This window comes from Dama dama, chromosome 18 (genome assembly GCF_033118175.1).
Source record: "Dama dama isolate Ldn47 chromosome 18, ASM3311817v1, whole genome shotgun sequence".
In the NCBI taxonomy this organism is placed as follows: Eukaryota; Metazoa; Chordata; class Mammalia; order Artiodactyla; family Cervidae; genus Dama; species Dama dama.
The window spans coordinates 48,604,211-48,630,526 of NC_083698.1; the positions used below are offsets into that span (position 1 = coordinate 48,604,211).

The window sequence follows — 26,316 nt, forward strand, 5'->3', positions numbered from 1 at the left end:
AACTTGACAAAAGAAAAATGGTCTTAGAGCTACAGAAATACCTTGGTTTATATCATGTCCACAATTTTCTCAGTAACAGTATCCCAGTCTGTGCCATACTCTTTTGCTGGCTATAATCTTTACTAATCAGTGAAAGAAAGGTTATCTGAGGCAAAACAAGACCAGGGTTCAAGATGGGTGCCAAGTACTGATTCTACTTCAGGCGGCAGCTTTCATTACTTGAATTGACTTTTCAAGTGGAGGGTTTATAGAACACAATTTATAGATATTACCCTGGCATTGCTCTTAAGTAAAGGAAGAACAAACGTATTTTAAACAAACAGAAGGGTTGTTTTTTTTTTTTTTTTGGTTTGCTTTTCATGAGCCATAACATATAAATTAAGGAAGTTGTAATATTAGAGAATCATTTATTTGGTTCAGAGTTGTATCTTTTTTACTCTAGCAGTTCTATTTAAGGTTTCATTCAGTCTCTAGCATCATGATCATTAGTTTAGCCTATTAAGCAGCTGTAAACACAAATAGGCAGTTCTTTCGTAAGATATCCTTGTAGTGCAAAAATAGCTCCCCTATGTAAAATGACAGTCCCATGAAAATGACATTAGGCCACTAACACATGAATATTGACATAACTTAACACAACTATTTGGTTGTCAGAAATTTCAAATATGAGCTGAAGTCCACTGTGACATACTCATTTTAAATATGTTAAACCTTAATTGACTAATTCAACTGATATTAAAAATTTTGGAATGACTTACTGTCTTAGGTTTTCAATGATTTTTTCCATTGCTTCTTCCCAGCAGTATGCCTTAACCGATTGGATATTTTCAATAATTTCTGATGTAATCACCAGTCTTTCATTGATCTTTCCAGCTCTCTGATCTCTGTAAATTATTTCATCCACAAATCAAATACTTAGTAAAAATAAGTCAAACTGCCCACTAAGAACTGCCCAAGCTTTTAAGAAAAGCCACATTTCCTTTATTAAACTGATGGATGTTTATTTTATTATCAAATGCACAGTAACAAAAATAGTAACTATCAATCAGTAAATGCCTCCCATGTGCAGACACATGTATTAGATGTATGTCATATACTATGCCTAATTCTCTGAGGGAAGTGATTATCTCATTTTAAAAATGAAAAAAAAAAAAAACAGAAACACAAAGGTTGAAGCAGCTTGACACAGGTCATATATCTAGTAAGGTGCAAAGTGGGATTCAAACTAAGAACTATTTGACTCCAAAATTTGAACACTTTCTGTCACACTCTAGCTGGCAAACTCTAGAAGTCCTCTTTCATAAGCAGTGATTGGAATCACTGAATCATTCAGTAATAAAAAGCCACTAAGGCTGTGGTGTGATGATTCTTGGACCAGAGTAGAAAAAGCCTGTGAACTTTACCTAAAATATATGCATTCCTTCCCATTCACATAAGTGTTTTATCCATTGTATCTAAAACTCTGATGTGCAAAAAAAGCAAAATGGATGGTAACATACTTGTAAAGAAATTCTATAGACTGGCAAGTAAAAAAATGTACCATTGATACAGAAAGTATTCTTTATATCAAGGTCTCCAATCTCCAGGATCTAATGTCTGATGATCTGAGGTGGAGCTGATACAATAATAACAGAAATAAAGTGCACAATAAATGTAATGTGCTTGAATCATCCTGAAACCATCCTCTCCCCCAGTCCACGGAAAAACTGTCTTCCACGAAACCAGTCTCTGGTGCCAAAATGGTTGAGGACCACTGATAACATCATGAAAATATTCCTTTTTGCGACACCTAGTAAGAAGATCATGGTTCAGTACACAGAGAAGTTCTGGTTTTACCTGAGTGGGCTAGTATGTTATACATTCTGCCTAATCCTTCTGACAGCCGAAGGGAGATGATTACTTCATTTTAAAGATGAAAAAACCAGAAACACAGTGGCAGAAGCAGCTTGACACAGGTCATATAACTAGTAAGAATGGAATCTGGGTTTCACACTATTTAAAGAGTTTCTACCTGTACTTCATCATCATTTTCCCTAATCCGGCTTGAAGAAATGCGAGGACTACAAGGAAAGCAAGCCCACAGAAGGTGAAGGCCTGCAACAACTCCCAGAGCAGCCCCATCAGCAGCGTCACTTGGAGAGGAGCGATCCACACGAAATGTGCCAGTGCAAGTCCCTGAAAAATAAAATCACAGTGAAAACTATGGACATTTTATCCTCCATCCCCAAACAAAGAGAAAATCAAGAGTAGGAGAAAGAAATCAAGCACAGTGAGCTCATACAATCATGGCTCTGAATGCACTAAAATCTAGGTGTTCATTATACGGGGCACACAGCAATGTGCTTAAACATTCTACACAGAGACTAGGAATTCCCCCCAAACTAACTTCAAGTCACTGTGATTTTTTCCAGTGGATACGTGTGGTGATTGCATATCTTAAGTACCATGCCTAGAATACTTTCAGTAACTTACTCCTCTGTGAATAAAGCAAGAGCCGTGACACAGAACATGAGAGGACAAGACTCTCCTGAATTTCAGTCTATACAGTTGCACAACCCTATTATCTGACTAAATACTCAGAAAACAACATTCACACTCAATTCAAAAGTAAATTACTTAGCATCTGCTGAGAGTTCGATAGCATGCTAAACACTAGAAATGCAAAGATAAGTACATTATGTATAAAACACATAATCTGTCCTCAAGGACCTTGAATTTTATTGTGAGAGAAGACAGCCCTAAACAAGAATTTCTCAGAGTATCATACTCAGCCAAAGTAAATAACTGATTTAAATGATTACAATGAAACAAGATCTGATAAGGATTTAATTTTGAAAAACCACACCAAATAAAAAGCCAGCTGAGGTGTCCTTGAGTTGTCTGGTTCTGCGAGATCCCAAAACGGCACTGTGCTACACAACTTAGCCTTCTCGGTTTTCAGATATAGGGAAGGTAGGAATGCTTATCACGTAACCACTCATTAATTATCTGACCCAGAAAATCTTTGGGGTCGTATGATTTATAACAAAGATGCATAAAAGAGTAAATCAGTAGGTACATACTTCATCAAATTTGTTCAGGTTGTTGGAAAGGAGACTAACAAGTTGTCCAATACTTATTTTATCTAGAACACGGCTTGATAGCTTCAAAGTCTAAAAGGAAATGGGAAGTTAGATGATGTCACTGCACAGTAGACAAATATATTTATAAGCATCTTATAATACAGCTGAGGAATTAGGTAACTATGCATGCATTTTTTAAGTAAACCTAATAAAATTATCTTATGTTCATTTAATTTAGTATCTTCTCAGATTTATAAATATTTCTCTTTACAACAAATATTATACTGGCATGCCTCTACTTACATTATTTTACACTATCTAGAGAGTGTTAACAATTGTTTCTAGTCCAAAATGGGAAAAATATTGTACTTAAATATTCATTTATATACTGCAGAGGTTTGCTTGTTGTTTTTTTACTTTTGTTTTTATTACAGATGGAACTAAAGGCAAGTGAAATTTGAGATTAAAACCTTGGTCTCATAGGGAATTATTTTCAATATCTTGTAATAACCTATAGTGGAAAAGAATCAGGAAAGAAAAGATATATATATATATCTGCATCACTTAGCTGTATACTTGAAACTAACACAATAATGTAAGCCAATATATTCAATAAAATTTTTTAAAATAAAATCTTGACCTTAAATTTTTCATGCACTCTATGGTGACTATTGAATAAAATTACAGTTAAAGTCAATACAAGTATATTATAAATAATTATTAATGATTATTTGAAAGATTACATTAACAACAAAAAATTCTTAAATTTTACAAAGAAAAATACATCCATATATACAAAACAGGATTATATAGTAGATAAATTAATTATTATTATGAGAGATCACAGGCACACTTCACCTACAAAATTTAATATGAATTGGCTTTGACTGAAGAGTACCCATCTAATATTTGCTTCAACTGAATCTCTCACATATGTATTGAGCACTTAGACACAAATCACTGTATTCAGGGTTTCAGGGATTATTATTAGTTATTAAACAAAATTATTACCTCAAGACACCTAATAAATACATAACTAAATATGATAAACTAGTTAAAGGGAGTGGAATATAACAGGGTAGTTAAGAGAAAGTTTATATATCTGGTTATAAAATCTGCTAATATTTCATTGAGGGAGAATTTAAGACGGTGTGGAATAATAGATAGTGTTTAGATAAGCACAGATAAAGAAGGAACAAAGCAGTTAACTCCAAATGCTATTAGAGTAATATGTGAGAAGCAGGGTCCATTGAGCTTGATGATACATGATTTAGTAACATACTCAGTCTCAGGTGACCTGAGTTCTATAGTGCTTAACATGGAATGTACGTGCACAATAAATACTCAGTGAATATCTACTCATTATATAGTTATCTTTCTCAAAATTCACAGGCAAAGTTCAACCTCGTATGCATTTTGGTTCATTATTTACAATCTAATTTGAATGTATCATGTTGCAGATTTTGGAACAAAGAAGATGACGCTCTATTACAAAATCTGTAATAATCTGGGATGAATTAGTGGCTGCCTGCCACATGGATGAAACTGGTCAGACAAGGCACTAGTTAACTTCAGTGACCAAACCACAGCTGCCTGGAGATGCAATTGTATTCTTAGATGATGATGTCAATGCAGGTCAGCAGGTATGGCTAGAGCGGTAAAGCAAACTGGGTAAGAACACATATAAACAATGTTGAGAAAGGACAGACATAGCTTCCAACTTTTCATTAATGCATTCTGGGTTTGAAGGAACGTATATTGCTGTATTTGTGCTAAACATAAGAACTAATCCACAAATTAAACAGCTCTTTCTTTGACCTCCCTTTCCCTTTAGCCCTAAGCCTTCATGTCTCTCTTTCTATGTAACACAATTTGACTTGCAACATTATTTCAGTACTTATCTTATGTTCTCTAGTAATTGGAAAACCCTTAACTTCAAGGGGGAAGACCAGGTGGCACAGTGGTAAAGAATCTGCCTGCTAATGAAGGAGACATGAGATGTGGGTTTGATCCCTGGGTGGGGAAGATCTCCTAGAGCAGGAAATGGCAACGCACTTCAGTATTCTTGCCTGGAAAATTCCATGGACACTGGAATCTGGCAGTTCCATGGGTCATAAAGAGTTGGACACGACTTCAAGGATTGTGACTTATCTACTTTAGAAATTCTGAAGCAGTTCTTGCGCAATGTTCTATATTTTTTAGGCCTTTAGTTTATGAAAATATTTTATTCATAAAATAGGAATAATAGTTTCTACCATATAGAGTTTTGAGGAAGATCAAATGAAATGATATACCTAAATCACTTAGAAGTTTGTCATGAACATCAGTTATCATTATAATAATCACTTTTATAAATATTTTTAAACTGGATTCAACTTTCTTTGATATGCATCTTGTCTAAATTCTATCTTCTAAATGATACCTAATAATTTATTCACTTATATAAAATTTCTGAGTCAAGATAAGATTTTTATTGATTTATCACCCATGCTTTCCTGGTGATGACTTGTGAACTGATGAGATTGCAGCTGGGGTGATTTGGTTAAACTGTGGACTCAGTTTTTTACTTGTGCATCCATAAAAGGTCTTTTTGAACACTAATGTATAACCATCAAGGTTTTACACCACCACTGACCTTGCATGTATATTATAGAAATGTTAATGGGTTATTTGTAGAGGGAATTTCAGGTCCACAGCTCTTATAAGTCAAATATATAAAGTTTTTATATTGGGTGAAGAAGAAAGAGAAGAAGGGTAAAGAAAATAACCAAAATAACCAACTATCTATATAAAAAAGAAATCTTTAATCTTGGTAAATCAAAGAGTCACACATAAATCAGGCTGGTGAACGCACAAGTCATTGTGTCACTAAGATGACCTTAAATTGTGTTTTAAGGTAAGAAAGTCCTTTTATTTTCCCACTGTGATGCATGGCATGCAGGATCTCAGTTCCTCAATGAGGGATCAAACCCAGGTCCCATGCAGTGTAAGTGCAGAGTCTTAACCACTGGATCACCAGAGAAGGCCTGGTAAGGCAGTCTTAATTTGAGTTCACCCAAAGCATGGTTTAGCAACTTGGGCTTTTAACTTGACAATGCATATGGAAAAGTAGAAAGGTTCTTATGGTTGCCGTGTATGTGTTATTCCAAAATTTTTAATTTCCAAGACTTAGGTTGACAAAAATCTAACTCAAAATAAGGCAGTGGATACTATCATTGTGTCATAACTAGTTAAAAATAGTGCTAAGTCATGTCCAACTCTTGTGATCCCATGAACTGTAGCCCGTCAGGCTCCTCTGTCCATGGGCTTCTCCAGGCAAGAATACTGCAGTGGGTTGCCATGCCCTTCTTCATGGGAACTTCCCAACCCAGGAATTGAACCCATGTCTCCTGCATTGCAGGTAGATGCTTAACCGACTGAGCTATGTAGGAAGCCCCCATAACTAGTTAAGATAGAAATATCAATTGCTTGGTTGATCAATAACAATTACACACTATATTCTTGTTATTGTACATAAAGACAAATGGCATTTTACCATAAGACGATATTTTGTCAGTGACTTTTATGCACAAAGCAAGAATCATTTCAACAGGGAGCCATGGATTCCAAAAACTGATGATATGGAAAAAACAAAAATGAGGTCTAAAATACAGGCAGTTTACAGAAGTACTCAATAATTATTAGTTGAAGGGAAGTAGCAAGGAAAAATTAGAAATATTCATTATTGCTGCCATTTATTTCACAGCCCTACAAAACTGAGTTTAGCATTTATCCCTTACTTGTACTAGTGTAGCATTTAAAACACGATGCCACTAACAAGTAGCATAAAGACTGTGCAAGGAAGTATTACCTTCTTATAAATTAAACTAAACATAGCTATTCTCATCTGCATTCCAATGTGATGGAGACCAAAAATGGCTGGGTGCAGGAGCAGCGTCCTCACGATAAAGAGAAGGCATAAGCCTATGCCTAAGTAAATGGCGATAGAGCGTTCCACCTTGTTATCTGGGTCATAGGAAGCTATGATTCTTCCCAGTAAGAGAGGTTGGACTGCTTTGGTGACTTCCTGCAGAAGATGGAAAACAAGAGAAACGAAATTTTATTTTTCGTTCATAAAATGCCCTCACAATTTCAACACAAGAAGTTTCATCTTTACAGGAGGATTTAAAATGGGCTTACACAGAGGGCCATGCCATATGTGAAACTCTTGATGTCCTTTGTAACATCTTTATACTATGCAATAAGACTTTATTTAGGTTTTAGCAAAAGTCATTTGGAAACATTTATGTATGAGGTGTTTTTTTTTGTTTTTTTTTTTTTTTACTAAAAGTATACAGTGGCCATAAAGTAACGGTGCCATTTCTGAAGTAGTGTGTTAATTGGTAACATGTACGTTGCACTTAACAATTTGTAAAATATTTTTCATTTGATTTTTATGACAACTTCAGGAGTCAGAGTAGGTATTATTAGTTTCACAGTGCAGATGAAAAAACTGAAGCCAAAGAGACCAAGTGATTGATATGATTTCAAAACAGAACTCTCAAAAGCACTTTGAGTGATAGAACGAACACCAGAATGAACAGCTTCTTGAGACAACCACATAAAGGGGAGCTGGCAACAGGAGGGAGGAGCAAAAAGGCACTGGTGCTATTTACAGTCCAAAGCTGTATCCTTCCTAGTCTGGGATAGGTGGTGACTTTTAGGAAGAAGTGTGTCAAAAAATTGCAGCCTCAGGCCAGTTTCCAACAATTCATCAAGAGCTCAAAGGTCTATGAGTTAACAAGGAGAGACCAAAGTTGTGTTTTCCAAATCCACTTCATCTGATCCTCAACTGACCACTGAATCAAACTGTCCATCAAATCATTACTGCTTTGCCTGAATATGTAAGAATAGATTTGAACACATGGATTTGAATCCAGAAGATCTAAGTCTTAACCATCTTGCTAAAATTGCCTTCAGAAGATAAAGACATAAACCCTCTTTTATGGTGGTCTAGTGAAATGGGGATCTGAGGCTAAACCTTGCCTGGAAATAACGTTATGCTAATTGAGTCCATTTCAAATGTATATTTTCAACCAGACAGCTCCTCCCCATTTTGCTCAGCATTACTCTCCCCCAGCCCATAATTTGCTCCATCCACCTCCGATTTCTATAATGTCTTTTCTAAACCTCAGTGCCCAACCCCACCAGCCCTCTCATTCTCAACAGGCAAAGTGCTTTTCTATAACCACATCACCTCCACAAGCCATAAGCCATAGTGCCATCATTGACTGACTACTGGCTTTGTGTAGCTACTCATTCAATACTTGGTATTCTGTACCTCATTTCAAATTTACTATGTAGACCAAGGTTCTGAATGTAAGAAAAGGTTCAAACCTTTTAAAAATGTTTCCAAACTAATCACAAACATGGAATATTAGAGTTCTCTCATCTCACATAGCCACATTTTAAGTTTGAACTACAGCAAACAGACAGGTACTAAAAAAAAAAAATAAACAAACATGCTAACAACCTACCCAGATAAACCAGGTAAATAGTTGGCCATAACTACTGAAGAGTCTATTTATCTTCCCAGGTGGCTCAGTGGTAAAGAAGCCACCTGCCAATGCAGGAGGCATAAGAGATGTCGAGAAGATCCCCTGGAGAAAGAAATACAACCCACTCCAATTCTTGCCTGGGAAATCCCATGGACAGAGGAACCTGGTGGGCTGCAGTCCATGGGGTCGCAAGAGAGACACGACTTAGCAACTGAGCACACATGCACACAGAAGAGTACCTTTTTTCTAAAAGGTAAATAAGTGCAGAAATCACCGCTTGTTGGCATGGACCACTTTATGCATGCTTTGTACTTTTGTTACAAGTATATTCATTTTTACAATATATAGAATTGTTTTTGAGGATGTAAACTTTATGTAAATAGTATCATATTGTGCTTTTTGCAACTTTAACTTTTTAAACACAGTTGTGTTTCTGACATGTAGCCCCAATGATACTTGTATATCTACCTCATTTATTCTAAGTACTGTTTACATGACATCCTGCGAATAAATCAGGATAATTGCCCCATTGCCCTACTCTGGGGAAGATGGGCTATTCCCATTTCCAAACTAGTAAATCTGTGCAAGTGCTGCCCTGGCTGTTAATTTATTAAGTTCTACAGATTCATGCCAAACTTTCTCTAGATCATTTATTTCAAAATAATTCCTTAAACTATGAAAACTTACAGTCAACATGAACCTTAGATTTGAAACTACATGTATAAATATATCCGCAATACAAATATAATTTTCATGGTATGCTTATAGTGTCACTATTTCATCCTCAAACTTAATTTTATATCAGTATTTTATCCTAGAATTCTTCTCTATTATGTCTATGTTCTTCATAGACAAGTATCAATGCCACATCTATACTGATTTATTTTCCCATTAATATTGAGTTTGCATTTGGTTAAAATGCTCTCTTGATTGCAGTCAAGAGGATGAATTCATATTCATCCACCCATGTTGGATATACTAGGTGTGGCCATGAAGCAGAGAATAAGTTGGAAGCATTACCAGACATACCAGATTAAATGTCATTTCTTTTTCATTATAAGACTTTAGCCAGAAGACTATGATGTGTGACAACTTTCCATGAATCCAGCTGCTTATATCATAATTAGCATAATCACCTTCCTCCTTTTTCCAGGACTAATAGATACTATTATAGAATATAGAACCACTGATAAATACCACAATGCATATTTCTAAGGAGTGACTCTTATCTATGGAATGCTAAAAAAGAACATTCTGAGGGAAAAGAGAAATATTTTAGTAATTGAGCAGTACACAGAATTTTTAGAATTAGAAATATATGGGTTTATGCAAGTTTTCTCCTACTGAGTAATTTGAACTAAAGTCCCTGCCACTGTATCACCATTATATTTTTTCCATAACCTGTCACCTCACAACAGAACTATTTGCAGAATTGGAATTCAGTTGCAACTTATAAGAAAATAAATAAGACTATGTTAATCTGATTCAGATACCTATTCTGCAGGTCACATGACTGAATTAATTAGCTGTCACCTTGCCTCAAACAAAAAGAGAACATATTCATCCTTTGAACAACAATGGCTATTCCACAATGACATTGGTAGCATTAGTCTGAGAGGGTACACGTTCACAGAAAAAAGAAAAGAAAAACGCAGAAAATTTTTGGTAGAGAAAATTTTAATAATTGGACCATCTGCCAACAGCAAAACATAAACCTCACTGCAACATGGAACCATCAACATTCAAGGACAAAATCAGCACTCCAGATGCCTCCTCCTATAGTTTTCCATGCTCTGTTTTAAGCAGCATGTTCTCTAATATTTATAATGAAAGCACTTACAGACATCACCTGATTTTATTATTTGGAAGGGAAAACAATGGTAACTGATACCTAGGCTTAATCTATGTGTGCAGTCCTTTAAAAAACCATCCTGTAATGACTGGGAGAAACACAGTCTTCTGTTCTTAGTTTGCGAAAGCTGTGTGAACCCTGTTACTAGACTATTTTCATTACACAAGAAAAGTCCCAATTTGCCACCATATAAAATAGTGCAAGCTGACTGAGGCTTGAATGTAATGAGGTAGAATGCAAATTTATTTAAAATTTAATAAAATATTTTATTTTTAATCAGACACAAATTAAGATGAAATTAAGAGTTCACTTAGATAATGGAAGAAGCCTGATACCAATCTTTAAGTCAGCATGACAAGGCAATAAACACTGAAGTGAGAGTCATGAAATCCAAGTTCTTATCCCAGCATGTCACCTGCACTCTGTCACCTTAGTCACTCCCCTCCTCTTGACAGTTTTCTCACTCATAAACTAAGTGGTGGAGCAAGCTTATCTTAAAGATCCCCTCCAGAGCTAATATCTCAGATTATATGATGAGTCCAGGGAATCCCAGAACAGAGGCTGAGGAGTCCCTGCACAACTGACTGGCGCACACCCTGACTTCGCTGTGTGTGTTTTCTACTCAGAGGGATGCAGGTCTGAATTGTGCGAGTTCAGGAGACCATCTGGGTAGAGGGGGTCAAGTTAGAGAACGGCACAAGTGACTACCTTCCTGCTGGGAATGTATATAGATTAGCCTCCCAGGAAAAAATTAGGAAGCCTGAAAATACATCCTGGGAAATACATCTGGTCTCTCCTGGGATCCTCTAGACCTCAGCTTAAATGCACTGTACTTGAGTCTGAATCCTTTAGCCATTTTGTTCTATCTGCACACCTAGGACAGCATCAGATGCTTCTAGAGATATGAATGTCCGCTGGATAGTTAAACCAAGAAAGAAAGTTCTGGTGAAAATAGAAAACTTGGTTCATGCTTGCAATTATATTAAATTAATTAATCCCAAGATTACTTTAAAAATTATAACTGCAAATCCAAAGCATAGTTGATTCTAATACAGGAGGAATCAGTTGAAAAACCTCTAAGGTTACATTGTTTTCTATAGTGTGCACTAAAAAAACACACCAAAATAAAAATAGACAAAGAGTATTAAAAGGCAATTTACACCCCTCAAAAACATGTATATATAAATACTTAATACATGTGAGTGCATGTTAAATCATTACAGTTGTATCTGACTCTTTGAGACCCCATGGCCTATAACCTGCCAGGCTCCTCTGTCCATAAAAACTGTTTAAACTCACTAGGAGACAAAAATAATTCAAATAAAAATGATAATACACTCTTTTACTCTTAACAATTTGCAAACATTTTTAAAATTATAATACCTATTGTTAGGACTGAATTTTCATACTTTAGAATAAGGAAAGTAAATTAATACATCTTTCCTGGAGCACAACTGGAAAATCTACTAACATTTAGCTTTTAAAGAGATGTGCATTGAAAGATTATTTGTAACAGTGAAAAACTGGAAGCAATTTAAATATTCAATGACGAGGAACTGATAAAATAAATTATGGTACAGCCACATGAGTCACTAAGCATTAAAATGATTAGGTAGAAAAGTATCTAATGATATGAAAAGGCATTCACAATGCATTAAGAGAAGTAAATTTATAATACATTATTTAAAGTAATGATTCACATCCCTTCGTTAAGTATGTGTATATATATATATATATATATATTCTCATGGGAAAAAGTTGGAAAGATAAGTGTCAAGTTTATCAATAATTATCTGATCATTTTCTTAATGATAAAAACACTCAAAAATAATAAATTTTAGATAGAAAGTGGTATATAACTTATGATAGTAAATAAATGATAAAAAGAAAACACACATACAAAAAATGGAAGTGTAAACACACACCCAGAATTTACCATAAAATACAAACAGTACTGGCTTACATACCAAAGGAAAGGCTTAAGATTTGAGAGAGTAAACAAGTGTCAAATTATTTATCTTGAAACACTAGAGTTTGATGGAAATTTTTTACTTTATACTAATTGCTAAACAAAAATTTTACATATTTGACATAGAAAATAAAACCTACCCATTGTCCCAACTATATAGTTTTCACAAAAATGTATGTACATCACACAGAGAAAAGAATTCAAAACTATCATCATAATATCTGTCTACCCTGAATCATGTTTTTAGATTCAATGCCTAATTGAAAATGTTTTGCTTTTGGTATTTTCCTTTGGGTGTTCATTGATTTAATAACTATTACTAGCAATGTCTTTACTAGAAATATAAGCTATGTTCTTCATGTTTTATAAGAACATGTTCCTGGACTTGCTGATATAGCAGCAAGAGTAGGCTTAATTCAGAAAACAGAATACTAGAAGATATGTTAAAATATTAATTTTAATTTCTGAAGTAATAGTTAGATTCTAGGTATTTTTCTATGCTCTAGAAATATGAAATGGGTACTCTAAGACTTGCTTCTAGAATATAGAAAAATAAGTAAATGCAAAGAATAGGAGTATTTGTGAAGGTCGGTATAGACTATATTTAATGATACAGTAACAGGTAACACTTAGGAAGCACTTTCTTTGTACCAAGATCTACTCTACATGCTTAACTTTAATTTTCACAATATATCTATGAAGTAAGAGCTATTATTGTCTCCATTTACTATAAAAAAAACCTGAGACAAACAGTTTAAATAACTTGTCCAGTGTCAGACAGCTAGCAAGTGGTTAAAACTAGGATTCAAACCAGTTTGGTAACAGAGCCTCAACTCTTATTTATAACCTTAAATCAAAATGAAAACTTTTATAACATGACCTGGTTTTCCCCAAGTTGATCATCAGTACAAGCACTGTGATTTGTTCAACATCAAACTACCAAATCAAATTATGGTAATATCACTGCAATTTAAAATAAATACCATTTTTCTAGGCCCCATATCATAGACACATAATTTAAAAGTTAGAAGGAATCATAGAAAGTGTACACCATCACCACATCACACTCATGAGTCACCACTGGATACTGGTTAACTAGAAGAAGTAAAGAGGCCCCAAGCTCACAACAAGAATGAGGAAACTGGGCCACTGGTCCCCAAAGAGTCGGGCATGACTTAGTAACTAAACAACAATAAATATGCAGTTTAAGCTGTAAGTACAATACATGATCACAGACAACTCCTAATTTATAAATCAACTTTATTCTAAAATTTCACATGTGAGAACAGATGTATTTTGCCCCAGAGACAATATCCTACGAGACAGGGTGTTGGATTCCTGAATTTGCTTTTAAAAGCACATGTAATACTAAATGTTCGTGCAGCAACTTTGTGTTCCATAGCACTGTAAAAGCCTAACCAACCCACATAACGTTGTTTTTAGCAGGAAGAGCCTGGACCATCTCTGCATGCAATCTTGAGTGCCCCTCCTAGCTATACCTTTGCCCTCTCCAGGCACATCTACGCTCCAACAGAGTCTTGAGAGACAGTGCCAGAGCAAGACACAGAAAGTTAATAGTTAACACTGGGACTTTGAAATAAACCCCGAGCCACATTTAATCTCAGTGGGATTCCTGTCCCTTTCATTCAGGGACTCCTTGGCCATGATAAGTCCACCCAGTTCTTTTCTCACAACTATAACTTCTAACTAGCCTTTCTCTTCTTCTACGACCCTGCAAGTCCCTGCTACTCAAAGTATAGTGCTAGGAAAAGAGCTTTTTGTTTTTCTTTTTTTAATTTTATTGGCATATAGTTGATTTATATTATCGTGTTCCTTTCTTGTGAAGTGAAGTCGCTTAATCGTGTCTGACTCTTTGCAAGCCCATGGACTGTAGCCTACCACGCGCCTCAGTCCATGGAATTTTCCAGGCAAGAGTACTGGAGTGGGTTGCCATTTCCTTCTCCAGGGGATCTTTCTGACCCAGGGATTGAACCTGGGTCTCCCACACTGCAGGCATACGGCGTTACTGTCTGAGCCATCAGGAAGCACTTTCTTTTAGAGATGCAGAATCTTAGGTTCAACTCAGAAACTTCTGAATTAGAATCTATATTTTAGCCAAGTGGGAGGAGCTGCTGCCTAGTATGTGTATATAAGTTTGAGAAACATTGTCCTTCTCTCATTAAGGTAGCTAATAATTATTTCTATGTTTAAAATTTTTTTATATCATCATTTAAAAAAATTCAACTATAAAGTTCCAAAAGTACCACCCCCCCACCCCATATCCTCACCTTAGATTCTAAAGAAAGTCAGATGCATTCATTGAAAATGCTCATGCCAGTCTACCTCAATCAGAATCACTGGGGGAATTTTATTCCAGAGTCCATCTCAGACCAAATAAACCACTTTATGTAGGGTCGGACTGGTTACACTAAAGTAAAACTTACCTGTTTCAAAGAAATCTAAACCATATGATTTTCCAAACCTTGTCACAGGAACTGGATAGTCACTATGGGTTGCACAAGTAAGTGTAGCCATGTCTTAGGAACGGGGGTTCTAGTAGAAGATGGAAATATTCAGGATACAGGGTGAGTGTAGGCAGTATAGCTTTCAAGACCCCAATGGGGTTACAGAAGAAGTTAGATAGAGGGGGATGGGAGAGGAAGCTGAAAAGAGTCCTCCATGACGGGCATCTAGATTTGCTGGAGGTAGCCAACCTTTACCATCTGCCTACAATGTGGGAGACCCGGGTTCAATCCTCTGGAGAAGAAAATGGCAACCCACTCCAGTATTCTTGCCTGGAAAGTCCCATGGACAGAGGAGCAATGGTAGGCTACAGTTCATTGGGTCACAAAGAGTTGGACACGACTGAGCAACTTCACTTTCTTTTTCAGTTTCACTTTCAGCTGACCTTAGGTAAAAGGGACATGCTAGTAAAGGTTATGCTCAAAACTCTTCAAGCCAGGCTATAGCAGTATGGGAACCAAGAACTTTCAGATGTACAAGCTGGGTTTAGAAAAGGCAGAGCAACCAGAGATCAAATTGCAAACATGCACTGGATCACAGAGAAAGCAAGGGAATTCCAGAAAAATATCTACTTCTGCTTTATTGACTACACTAAAGCCTTTACTAAGATCATGGCATCTGGTCCCATCATTTCATAGGAAATAGATGGGGAGACAGTGGAAACAGTGTCAGACTTTATTTTGGGCGTCTCCAAAATCACTGCAGATGGTGATTGCAGCCATGAAATTAAAAGACGCTTACTCCTTGGAAGAAAAGTTATGACCAACCTAGATAGCATATTAGAAAGCAGAGACATTACTTTGCCAACAAAGGTCCATCTAGTCAAGGCTATGGTTTTTCCAGTGGTCATGTATGGATGTGAGAGTTGGACTAAAAGAAAGCTGAGTGCTGAAGAATTGATGCTTTTGAACTGTGGTGTTGGAGAAGACTCTTGAGAGTCCCTTGAACTGCAAGGAGATCCAACCAGTCCATCCTAAAGGAGATCAGTCCTGGGTGTTCACTGGAAGGGCTGATGCTGAAGCTGAAACTCCAATACTTTGGCCACCTCATGCGAAGAGTTGACTCCTTGGAAAAGACCCTGATGCTGGGAAAGATTGGGGGCAGGAGGAGAAGGGGACGACAGAAGATGAGATGGTTGGATGGCATCACCGACTCGATGGACATGAGTTTGAGTAGACTCCAGGAGTTGGTGATGGACAGGGAGGCCTGGCATGCTGTGATTCATGGGGTCACAAAGAGTCGGACACAACTGAGCAACTGAACTGAACTGAACTAAAAGCCTTACAAGGACAACAAACTCTGGAAAATTCTTAAAGAGACAGAAGTACTAGACCACCTTACCTATATGCAGGTCAAGAAGAAACAACTAGAACCAGACATGGAACAACGGACTGGTTTCAAACTGGAAAAGCAGTACATCAAGGCTATATATTGTCATCTTGCTTATTTAATTTACATGCAGAGTACATCATGTAAAATGCCAGGCTGGATAAATCACAAGCTGCAGTCAAGATTTTTGGGAGAAATATCAACCTCAGATATGCAGATAATATCACTCTAACGGCAGAAATTGAAGAGGAAATAAAGAGCCTTGTGATGAGAGTGGAAGAGAAGAGTGAAAAAGCTGGCTGAAAACGCAACATTTAAAAACCTAAGATCATGGCAACTGGTCCCATCACTTCATGGCAAATAGAAGGGGAAAAAGTGGAAGCAGTGACAGACTTTAGTTTCTTGGGCCCCAAAATCACTGCGGATTGTGACTATAGCCATGAAATTCAGACACTTGCTCCTTGGAAGGAAAGGCATGACAAAGCTACACAGTGTATTAAAAAGCAGAGATATCACCTTGTCAATAAAGGTCTGTATAGTCAAAGCTATGGTTTTTCCATATAGTAATGTATAGATGTGAAAGTTGAATCATAAAGAAGGTTTAGCACTAAAGAACTTATGCTTTTGTACTGTGGTGCTGGAGAAGACTTTTCAGAGTTCCTTGGACTGCAAGGAGATCAAACCAGTCAATTCTAAAAGAAATCAACCCTGAATATTCATTGGAAGGACTGATGCTGTAGTTCCAGTGCTTTGGCCACCTGATGCAAAGAGCTGACACAGTGGAAAAACCCTGATGCTGGGGAAGATTGAAGGCAAAAGGAGAAGAGGGTGGAAGAGGATGAGATGGTTAGATAGCATCACCAACTCAATGGACATTAGTTTGAGCAAACTCAGGGAGATGGTGAAGTCAGGGAAGCCTGGCGTGCTGCAGTCCATGGGGATGCAAAGAGTCGGACATGACTTAGTGACTGAACAACAGCAACAATGAAAAGGGACATAAGTAAGTCAAAGTGTCCAAACCAAAGACTACTCATGTGTAGAACTTCCCCAAACACTCTCTCTTCATTAGCAGTATGCCTGAACTCAAACACCTACCCAATGTCTTTGTCAAAACATAAGGGACAAAGGATCTTCTTTTGTAAGACAGACTGTAGGACTTGAGAGCTCTAGCAGCACAAGTCCCAAAACATCTTTATGCCCTTAAACTTCTGGGGCTTAAGAAATTTAAATAATAAAAGTAGTTTGACCCAAGTTTTACTGATGTGTATCTCAATTTGATGATGGAAATATGCCCAGAGCTGCCTAGGAGTCAAAAATATATTTGAGCACACACTTGTGAATTTCTTATCATAATAAAGGTATCATGATAACCATATTCTCTAGGTAATCTGCTTATAGAACTCCCTTCCCTTGACTCCCTCTAACTGTCCTTAATTGACTCACAGAGTTAATTTTTCAACACTCAGTTTCTCTTCTATGCTCAGAGTCTTAAATGTTAAAGGCAATTTTGTATCTGGCTGCTGAGTCAAAGGCAGAAAAGAAAAAGAAAACAAAAAAAAACAAGCACATAGTTAATGAGGAGAGGCCATAGCTAATATGACTTTAAACTACATCACTATTGCAGCCAGACAAACTCTTTCGTGATGGCATTTCCTTCTTTTCTTAACCTTTCACAGTAAACAGCAAACTTTATAGTACTTTTTCCATCAGTCTTGAAACCAATCAAACCTTCTTTACACCACAATTATCCTGGTTTAGAGGGACTAAGAAGACACAGGACATCTTGAAAGTATGTCCATCTTTTACCAAGAGTCGTGTTATAACAGGTTCGAGAATCCCTGCTCATTTAATAAAACAAAAATTACCCAGAAGGACACACACAGAGGAAAGAAGAAATGCCCGGAAAGAATACAATAAATACCAAGGCATTTGGTATAAGTTGTTTAAAAGGAGAGAGGTCTTAATAGAATAGTGAAATGTTCTCTCCTTCTTTTCTTCCTGCAACAGATAAAAAGAACGGAGTAGAGAGATCAGATGCCCTGAGAAGCTACACTTGTCTTAATGACCACCACATAAACTCTTAAAGACTTAACAGTTTTCAACATTTTCACTGCTTAAAACTGCACAGTGAGGCTATGAAGCCTTTACTCTGTGACAAGGCTAAGAAACCCACAGCCGTGCCAATAAATATTCTCTCCCTGCCTTCCCACCATACACATGTCAATTGCTTTCCCCATCAGTCCTTTTCCTCACCCATATTCTGCTGGTTATCAGAGGAAGTTGAGCTGATGGAAATCAACTTTGCCCTTTAAACATGCTGTCAGTTCCAGATCAAGGGCTTCGGGACCGGCTTAGCTCAGGAGCATCCGTCACTCCTCACTCCCACCTCTGGGCAGTTAATTAACACACCTAGAAAGGCCTTAAGATTCCTTTTGCTGGGATATTTTTAGGCTTGAGACATTTAAGAATAAGCTAGTCTTTCTCCACATTCACTTCATTCTTCTACCACTTAATTTTTTCTATATCTTTGACCCTTAGCACTTCTGGCTCTTGGGTGGATTTCACACAATTCCTTTAAGCGGAAAAATTGCAGTTGGTTCCCCTGTCCTGCCACCAAAATCTGAATTTTCTTCAGATTTGTCCCTGAGGTGACCCTAGAAGAATCCTCAACCTTCAAACTTTTAACCTGTATCTCCTGAGAAGATGCAGAGTAGATCAGCAGATCCAAGACTGATTACTACAGCCACCATTCCACTGAGTACTGACATACAATCATTATATAGTTACAGAGCAATTATAATCTGATCTAATGGAAGGGTCACAGGCTTTGGAACCAAAGAGATCTGGCTATCACCAAATTTTCCATGTGCGTAACTTGGGAAAATTTACTTAATTTCCTGCATCTCAATTTTCTTTTCCATATGTTAGAGACACTAATCACTGCTCCATAGCATTACTAGGAGAATTAAACAAAATAATATTTATAAAGGGTTTAATGCTTAACCTGGAATAGCTAAGATACTCAATAAATATTAAACTATATTTTGATCTGTGTATATCAGACCAAATATAAATTTTATAAATATGTTCATGCATCATCTAAATTCTCATGTTTAGATGAGTGCTTTTGTTCACATGAAACTTCTACCCTGGTGGAATCTAGAGGAACAAACTATCTCACAAGTCAGGCAGAGCATAAAAAGGACTTAATAACTCAGCCTTCTCCCAGCTTCTACTCAGTTGTGTTTATGTCAGTCAATGGAAGCAGCATGTGATGAAGAACATGAAGAAAAATGAGTTTCACCACGGCCTTAGTTATGGCATAACAATTGTCTGAAGTATTCACTTTGATCCAAAGATGACCACTGTATGATATGGCCAGAGAGAATTGTACTTTTAACACTCTGATTCAAAGGCAGAGTTTGTAGTCAGCAAGGCAAACAACACAACATGTTTTTTTAAATAGATAAAACTGTTTCCCAAACAGTTTGGGATGTTTCCCATTAAGAAAAATCACCTCAAAAATATCTTAAAAGATAATTAATTCCTTAGGTACCTTACTCATATTTACAAATAAAATAGCATCACCCCCAAACTACTGCACATTTCCATAGAGATAGATAGATAAACAGATAATTTCAAAAACCAGAAGAATGTCTTCCAGAAGGTCATCAAGAGCATTATAAAACACGCGATCATCCTTGTCAAAACATGTGGAAATGTACTTATTTGGTATGACTAAGCACAAGTTCTTGAAGCAATGTAACTTGCTGGACAGTTCTTGGGGAGCACTATTGCACTCCTCACTCCCGGAGGCATGAAGACCAATATAATTACAACACAAATCCATCCAGTTGGTACCCAACCTCCCAAAGTAAATATTGTACAGTAAGTTTTCAACTTGCCATCACTTTTACAGGTTACAATCAAGGATACAAAAGGGATGCTCTGGTGATGTAAAAAGTAATAGATTAGTCACATTTGACAGCAGCTAGGGAACATCATAGACTGCCCTTGAGCACCATAAAGCCTGGAGTCCTCACACATGGAGATCTCTTCACAATGAAGGTGACATAGAAGACTGAGAAAACATACTGCAGGAGTATCTCACTGCATATTTTTAATTTTTGCCATTTAAAACAATTCAGCATGCAGATATGATTTCAAAATATTACAAACACTCATGTATGAAATTAGCTGAATTTTACCTAATTCTCCTGATACTGTCTCCTGACCTTCTTCTGTAGAATACAAGAAAATAAAATCACCAGCAATCTCACATTCCAGTATGATAATGTGATTTGTGATAACAGAAGGATTTTTTTTTTTAAGAAATTTATTCTACCGAACCCATTTTAAATTATAATCCACCACCCATGTTCCAGGATCTCTTAGTTCCAAAGCACTTTTTACTTGTCTCCGCTAAAGTTTTAGTGGTTTCTTTGTATTTGGAGTTAGATTAGTCCTTTTTCCTGTGTACCAGATTACCCTAGTCCTTTTACCACTTTAAAAATGAATGTAATTATTTTACCCACAGTGAGTTTACAAATAAAAGCCTTACCCCTAAATATAATATGATTCCATAGAACATAAATCTCCAGAAAAAGCATCGCCGAAGGGCATTAATGAGTTTGGGATTTTTCTTTGAAGCCAGTTCTCTGTCCCATTCTCTGCAAAAGAATAAAAAGTGGGGCCAGTAAGTTGCATGTGCAAATATTTGAATTCTCTATTTCCCTTAACATAGTTTTATTCACACAAGTACATCCACGGAGATTAACCCAAGTGACCAGAGACAAAAACCTCGTGGGGAACTTCCAACACTATCTCAGGCAGATATTTGGGTGAATTCAATGCTCCACCATACACCAATTTTCAAGGAGCTGACTTCATGACAAGTCCACGTTATATATGTTAAAGAAAGGTTCTGGGATTCTAAAAATCAATGAATGTGAGAGGTGGATAAATAAAATACAAGTCTTACGAATACACATTACTGTGCTTGGAACAAGGTGAAAAATAAATACTTATTTTTTTACTTCATGTCTTGATCTTTATCTCTTTGGAACTGTAGTGGATTTTACAAAATTTAACTGTAAAACCAAAAACAAGATTAAAAGTCAGGTGGATTTTTCTGTGATTTAACATTAGAAAAACTTATTATTTGGACTTTGTTTTTAAATGTAGGAGTATGGAACAAATATCCTCAAATGTCACTTTCAAATAAAAGTCTTTGGAAAATTGGGATAGAATCAAATTCTGTATCTTCTGGTAGAACAGGAATTTAAAAGTATGAAAAATGGTTGGTATTAAATAAATGTTGTTTTTTCTTTAAATACTATACATCCATAACCTAATTATATTTAAGGTTTTGCCATTACTTTCTGTTAGTAAAAACCTTCTTCTTTCCAAGTGGATAAAATATATCCCTAAGTGTTACCCTTCATCTTCCTTTTTATACTGTACAGAGATGAGAAGTTTCACAGGAAAGAACTATATAAAGATTCTGCATTTTATCAACAGCTATTCTCATCACTGGCTTTCCCTAGCAGCTTAATGGTAGAGAACCTGCCTGCCAAAGTTGGAGACTCAAGTTCAATCCCTGGTTTGGGAATATCCCCTGGGGAAGGAAATGGCAATTCACTCCAGTATTCTTGCCTGAGAAATCCCATGGACAGAGAAGCCTGGTGGGTTACAATCCATGGGGCTGCAAAAGAGTTGGATGCAACTGAACAACAAATTCTCATTACTATCCACATCTACCTTTAGTAGAGGTGTTCTAAGTTACTCCAAAGGAAGCTCACACATCTGAGATATGAGGGCAGATTTGGCAATCATGGGCATTGTGCATGGACACTGGCTTTCCTGAGAAGCTTACTATCTATCCTGCCAAAACCTATGCCATCCATCTATCTGCTCACACTCTTTCCACTCTTTACTCACACACAGTACTTGCCTCCCTTCCATGTCATGCAGTGATTCACATCAGGGTAAGAAGCGAAATATGGAGGTGGACTCTGCGTCTTTCAAAGGAAGAATGAGATGAGAAAACCAGGAAGAGAGGTGGTATACGAACCAAAGAAACGGTTTCAAGGTGGGAAGAAGTGGTCAACCCTGAAGTCATGGTAGGAAGATGTCATTATATTTGATATTAAAAGACCTCTGGTGACCATGGTCAACATCATTTTAATAACATGGTAAACACATAAACCATAGTCAGGGAGCTGGGATGTAAAGGAAAGGAGAAGAAGTGGAGAAACCAGGAAAGCAGAGAAACATTAGCAATGAAAAAAATTTTTATTTAATAAAAAAAAGAATGGGGTAGCGATCTGAGGGGGAAAACAAAGCTGGAGAATTTTTTTTAGTGGATGGGACTTGTACTACTGGAACCTGAAGGAAGGAATCAGCAGCGAGGGTAGATGCTGTGGTACCCACAGCACCACAATAGACCCAGTAAGCATTCCAAACACCAAGAGCTAAATCACAAGGGAAGAAATTTTACACTTATCAAGTACATAGCTGAGTTATAAGCATGAAATGGATGTGTGATTTGCACACAGGAGGGATGCACAGAGTTCAAATCCAAGGTCACAGACTGAGCCAGATGGACCAATGTACTTCAACCGCAGTGTAACTGCCTGATGGCCTTTGTCACAAATCCGCTTTTGAAATATGAGGCAGGGTCACTTTCCAAAGTGTAGTGGAAACAGTGGCTAACTTTATTTTTTTGGGATCCAAAATCACTGCAGATGGTGACTGCAGCCATGAAATTAAAAGACACTTACTCCTTAGAAGGAAAGTTATGACCAACCTAGACAGCATATTAAAAAGCAGAGACATTACTTTGTCAACAAAGATACGTCTAATCAAGGATATGGTTTTTCCAGTGGTCATGTATGGATATGAGAGTTGGACTAAAAGAAAGCTGAGAACCGAAGAATTGATGCTTTTGAACTGTGGTGTTGGAGAAGACTCTTGAGAGTCCCTTGGACTGCAAGAAGATCCAAGCAGTCCCTCCTAAAGGAAATCAGTCCTGGGTGTTCACTGGAAGGACTGATGCTGAAGCTGAAACTCCAATATTTTGGCCACCTGATGTGAAGAGCTGACCCATTTGAAAAGACCCTGATGCTGGGAAAGATTGAAGGCGGGAGGAGGAGACGACAGAAGATGAGATGGTTGGATGGCATCACTGACTCAATGGACATGAGTTTGTGTAAACTCTGGGAGTTGGTGATGGACAGGGAGGCCTGGTGTGCTGTGGTTCATGGGGTTGCAAAGAGTTGGACACAACTGAGCGGCTGAACTGAACTGAAAGATACAAAGAACCATAAGTGTATGTCACTCTTCCAAAATGTTTGAATAAACTCTAAATAAAAACTTTTACTAAAAAAGAAAAGAAAAGAAATAAGAGAAGAAGAAATACCCCCAAAAGACAAAAATATTAATAGAGTTTATGGACTTAGCTGGCACACAGCTGTTGAATTGGAACAAAGTGGGTACATCTGATATGGAGACAATAACATGGAGTTGATATGGAGACAATGAAAACTGAGGAGGAAAAAGTGTTAGAGCAGATAATACTACAAATTCAGGTGTATGTCCTCTATTCAGCCACAGATAAAAATAAATCTGGAGTAAACAGGTTTTGAGTAGCCTAGTCCTACTGTGATTAATCTTTCGTTCAGGATCCATTTAAAACTTAGATATTCACTATCTACTAGATTATTTTGAACTTGCTGATATACCTACAATGTATTATGCTTATATATTTTATCCCTGCAGCAGTATTACGGGTTTTAGCATAACGTCAGCCATTTCACATTCAATCATCATTTATTCATTCAACAAATATTTACTGAGCACCTACTACAATTGGCCCTTCATGTCTGCAGGTTCCACATCTGCAGATTCAACCAACTGGGGAAGGAAAATGTTCACCAAAAATTTTTCAGAAAGCTCCAAAGAGCAAAACTTGAATTTTTCGTGTGCTGGCAACTATTACATAACATTCACATTTATTAGGCATTATAAGTAATCTAGAGATATTTAAAATATTTAAAGTGAATATGTGTAGGTTATATGCAAATAAAATAACATTTGGTGTAAGGGACTTGAGCATCCATAAAGTTTGGTATCCATAGGGGTCTACCAAGGGACAACCATATATACCAGACTCTATTCTAGCCCTTATTCTAAGCACATCATAAACAGAACAAACCAAACAAAAACAAAAAACAAAAGTCATCCTGCCTTAATGACACTTACATACACTAAGTGCTCAAGAATAGAAGCTGGTGCTTGATCTTGGAAATGTGAATCTGCTACTTCCACTAGCCTAATTCTTTGAATAAAACCAAGAAACAATAAGGCTAAACAACTTATTTGCCTTGAAACTTCAAAAGAAATTCAATGAGTTTAATGAAAATAAAGTAAACAAATTATAAGTCTACTCAACTAATTTATTTTGGTGCCGTAAAAAAGTAGTTGCTTCTTTTTCTTTTTTGCCAACTCCCTCTTCCCTTTCCCCCTCATCTATATCAGATCCTGTACTGCTGGCACAAGACCCTGTCCAGCTCATTCACAGATTGTTGTTGGTCCAAGAAATAAGCATGTGACTCAAAAGTTTCTGGGATTTTTCACTTTGGGAGAAAAAGACTGTTTCCTCAGTGGTCTGTAAAGACATGAGCAAAGAGTTCTGAGGACCCACTGCATGGAGGAAGCTAATCTGAGACAATAAAACCAGTTCCTGATTCCATTGAGTGCCTAACGGTGGTTCTCTCTCTAGGCTTTTACACACATAGATTACATGAGTCAATAAATTTCCTCTTTGTATTTACTTAAGCTACTTGATTGGATTTCTGTCACCGGCAATCAAAAGGATTGTAACCAATACTCTTAAAATAGAAGACGTCTTTACAATGGGAAACACTGTTCTTGGGGAAGGTGGGAGTATGGACCTGAGTTTGAACCAGAGCTCAGCCATTTATTAGCTTGAAAATTATATCTCTCTGAGCCTCAATTTGCTCTTCTACAAGATAAAGATAATGATACTCTCCTTCCAGAGAGGCTGAGAGGAGATACCATACCTGGCATTCAATATGTGCTAAAAAATATGAAACTTCTACATATCTTTGACATCCAACTGCCTTTACCCTAAGATTTCCAACTACGCACATCTGTATTCACAGTTTAAGATTCTAGAGGCAAATATACACTTGTTTCATAAAGATGTTACTCCAGTCTTCACAAAATCCACTTAATGTTCTTTAAGTGACAGATAGCTTCTCAGAATTCAAATATGTATTTTTCAAAAAAAAAAAATCCTTTCTCAGGAAAATGGTTTTATTTCATCCCTTCTATGGTCAATTCTTAATTGATCAAGACTTCATCAAGAAAAGAGGATGTTCCTATTAAAAATACTCCATTTTAAGAATTAGGCCCACCAATAATCGTTCTCTAGTCTCTAATAATATTAATTTCTCTTTTCAACTAATAAACAATGTTCATGAACATACCTTTCCAATTTTTCAGATAGATTGTCAGCAGAATCAGAAGAAGAGATATGGTATATGTCTGACAATTCTAAGCGCTGTCTGTATCCTTTCTTCAAAATTGGTCTGGTCCAGCTAAAATAAAGAGAGGAGAAACAGATATAACTGTTAACTTGATCTCCAATGTAGACTTGAAATCAGATAAAGTTTCAAATTTTCTAGCATGTGGAAAAGAGCAGCGCATAAATAAGAGAATAAAGTAAGGCATATTCTATGAATATCAGAGATTCATATCTCACAGAACTCAACTGTATAAAACATCAACACCTCTGAACTGACATGACTATAGCTTTTTCTAAAAGGATTAGGGATGGTGGTGGAATCTTTCCCAGAGAAAAAAAAACAAACTGCTAAACATTCTATACTAAAAGTATAAAAATATAAAAGGAGGGGAGGGAAGGAGAGAGGTGGGAATAAATTTCCTTAAAATAACCAGATATTAAAAGTTTATGGTTTGCTGATGTCCAGCCTCTACAAAATAATCTGTGAATGATAA

At 36.7% G+C, this 26,316-nt stretch overlaps 1 protein-coding gene across 3 annotated transcripts in view; it reads right to left on the reverse strand.

Annotated features, from left to right (window-relative positions):
• CFTR (CF transmembrane conductance regulator) overlaps positions 1-26,316 on the reverse strand; it is a 192,406-nt gene that overhangs the window by 140,545 nt on the left and 25,545 nt on the right. For all 3 annotated transcript variants that reach the window (XM_061165291.1, XM_061165292.1, XM_061165293.1), the window contains exons 2-7: positions 25,785-25,895; positions 20,834-20,942; positions 6,913-7,128; positions 3,063-3,152; positions 2,012-2,175; positions 759-884 (exon numbers count right to left, since the gene is read on the reverse strand). In XM_061165291.1, the coding sequence (XP_061021274.1) occupies positions 759-884; positions 2,012-2,175; positions 3,063-3,152; positions 6,913-7,128; positions 20,834-20,942; positions 25,785-25,895 (816 nt within the window). The remainder of the gene's footprint in view (positions 1-758; positions 885-2,011; positions 2,176-3,062; positions 3,153-6,912; positions 7,129-20,833; positions 20,943-25,784; positions 25,896-26,316) is intronic.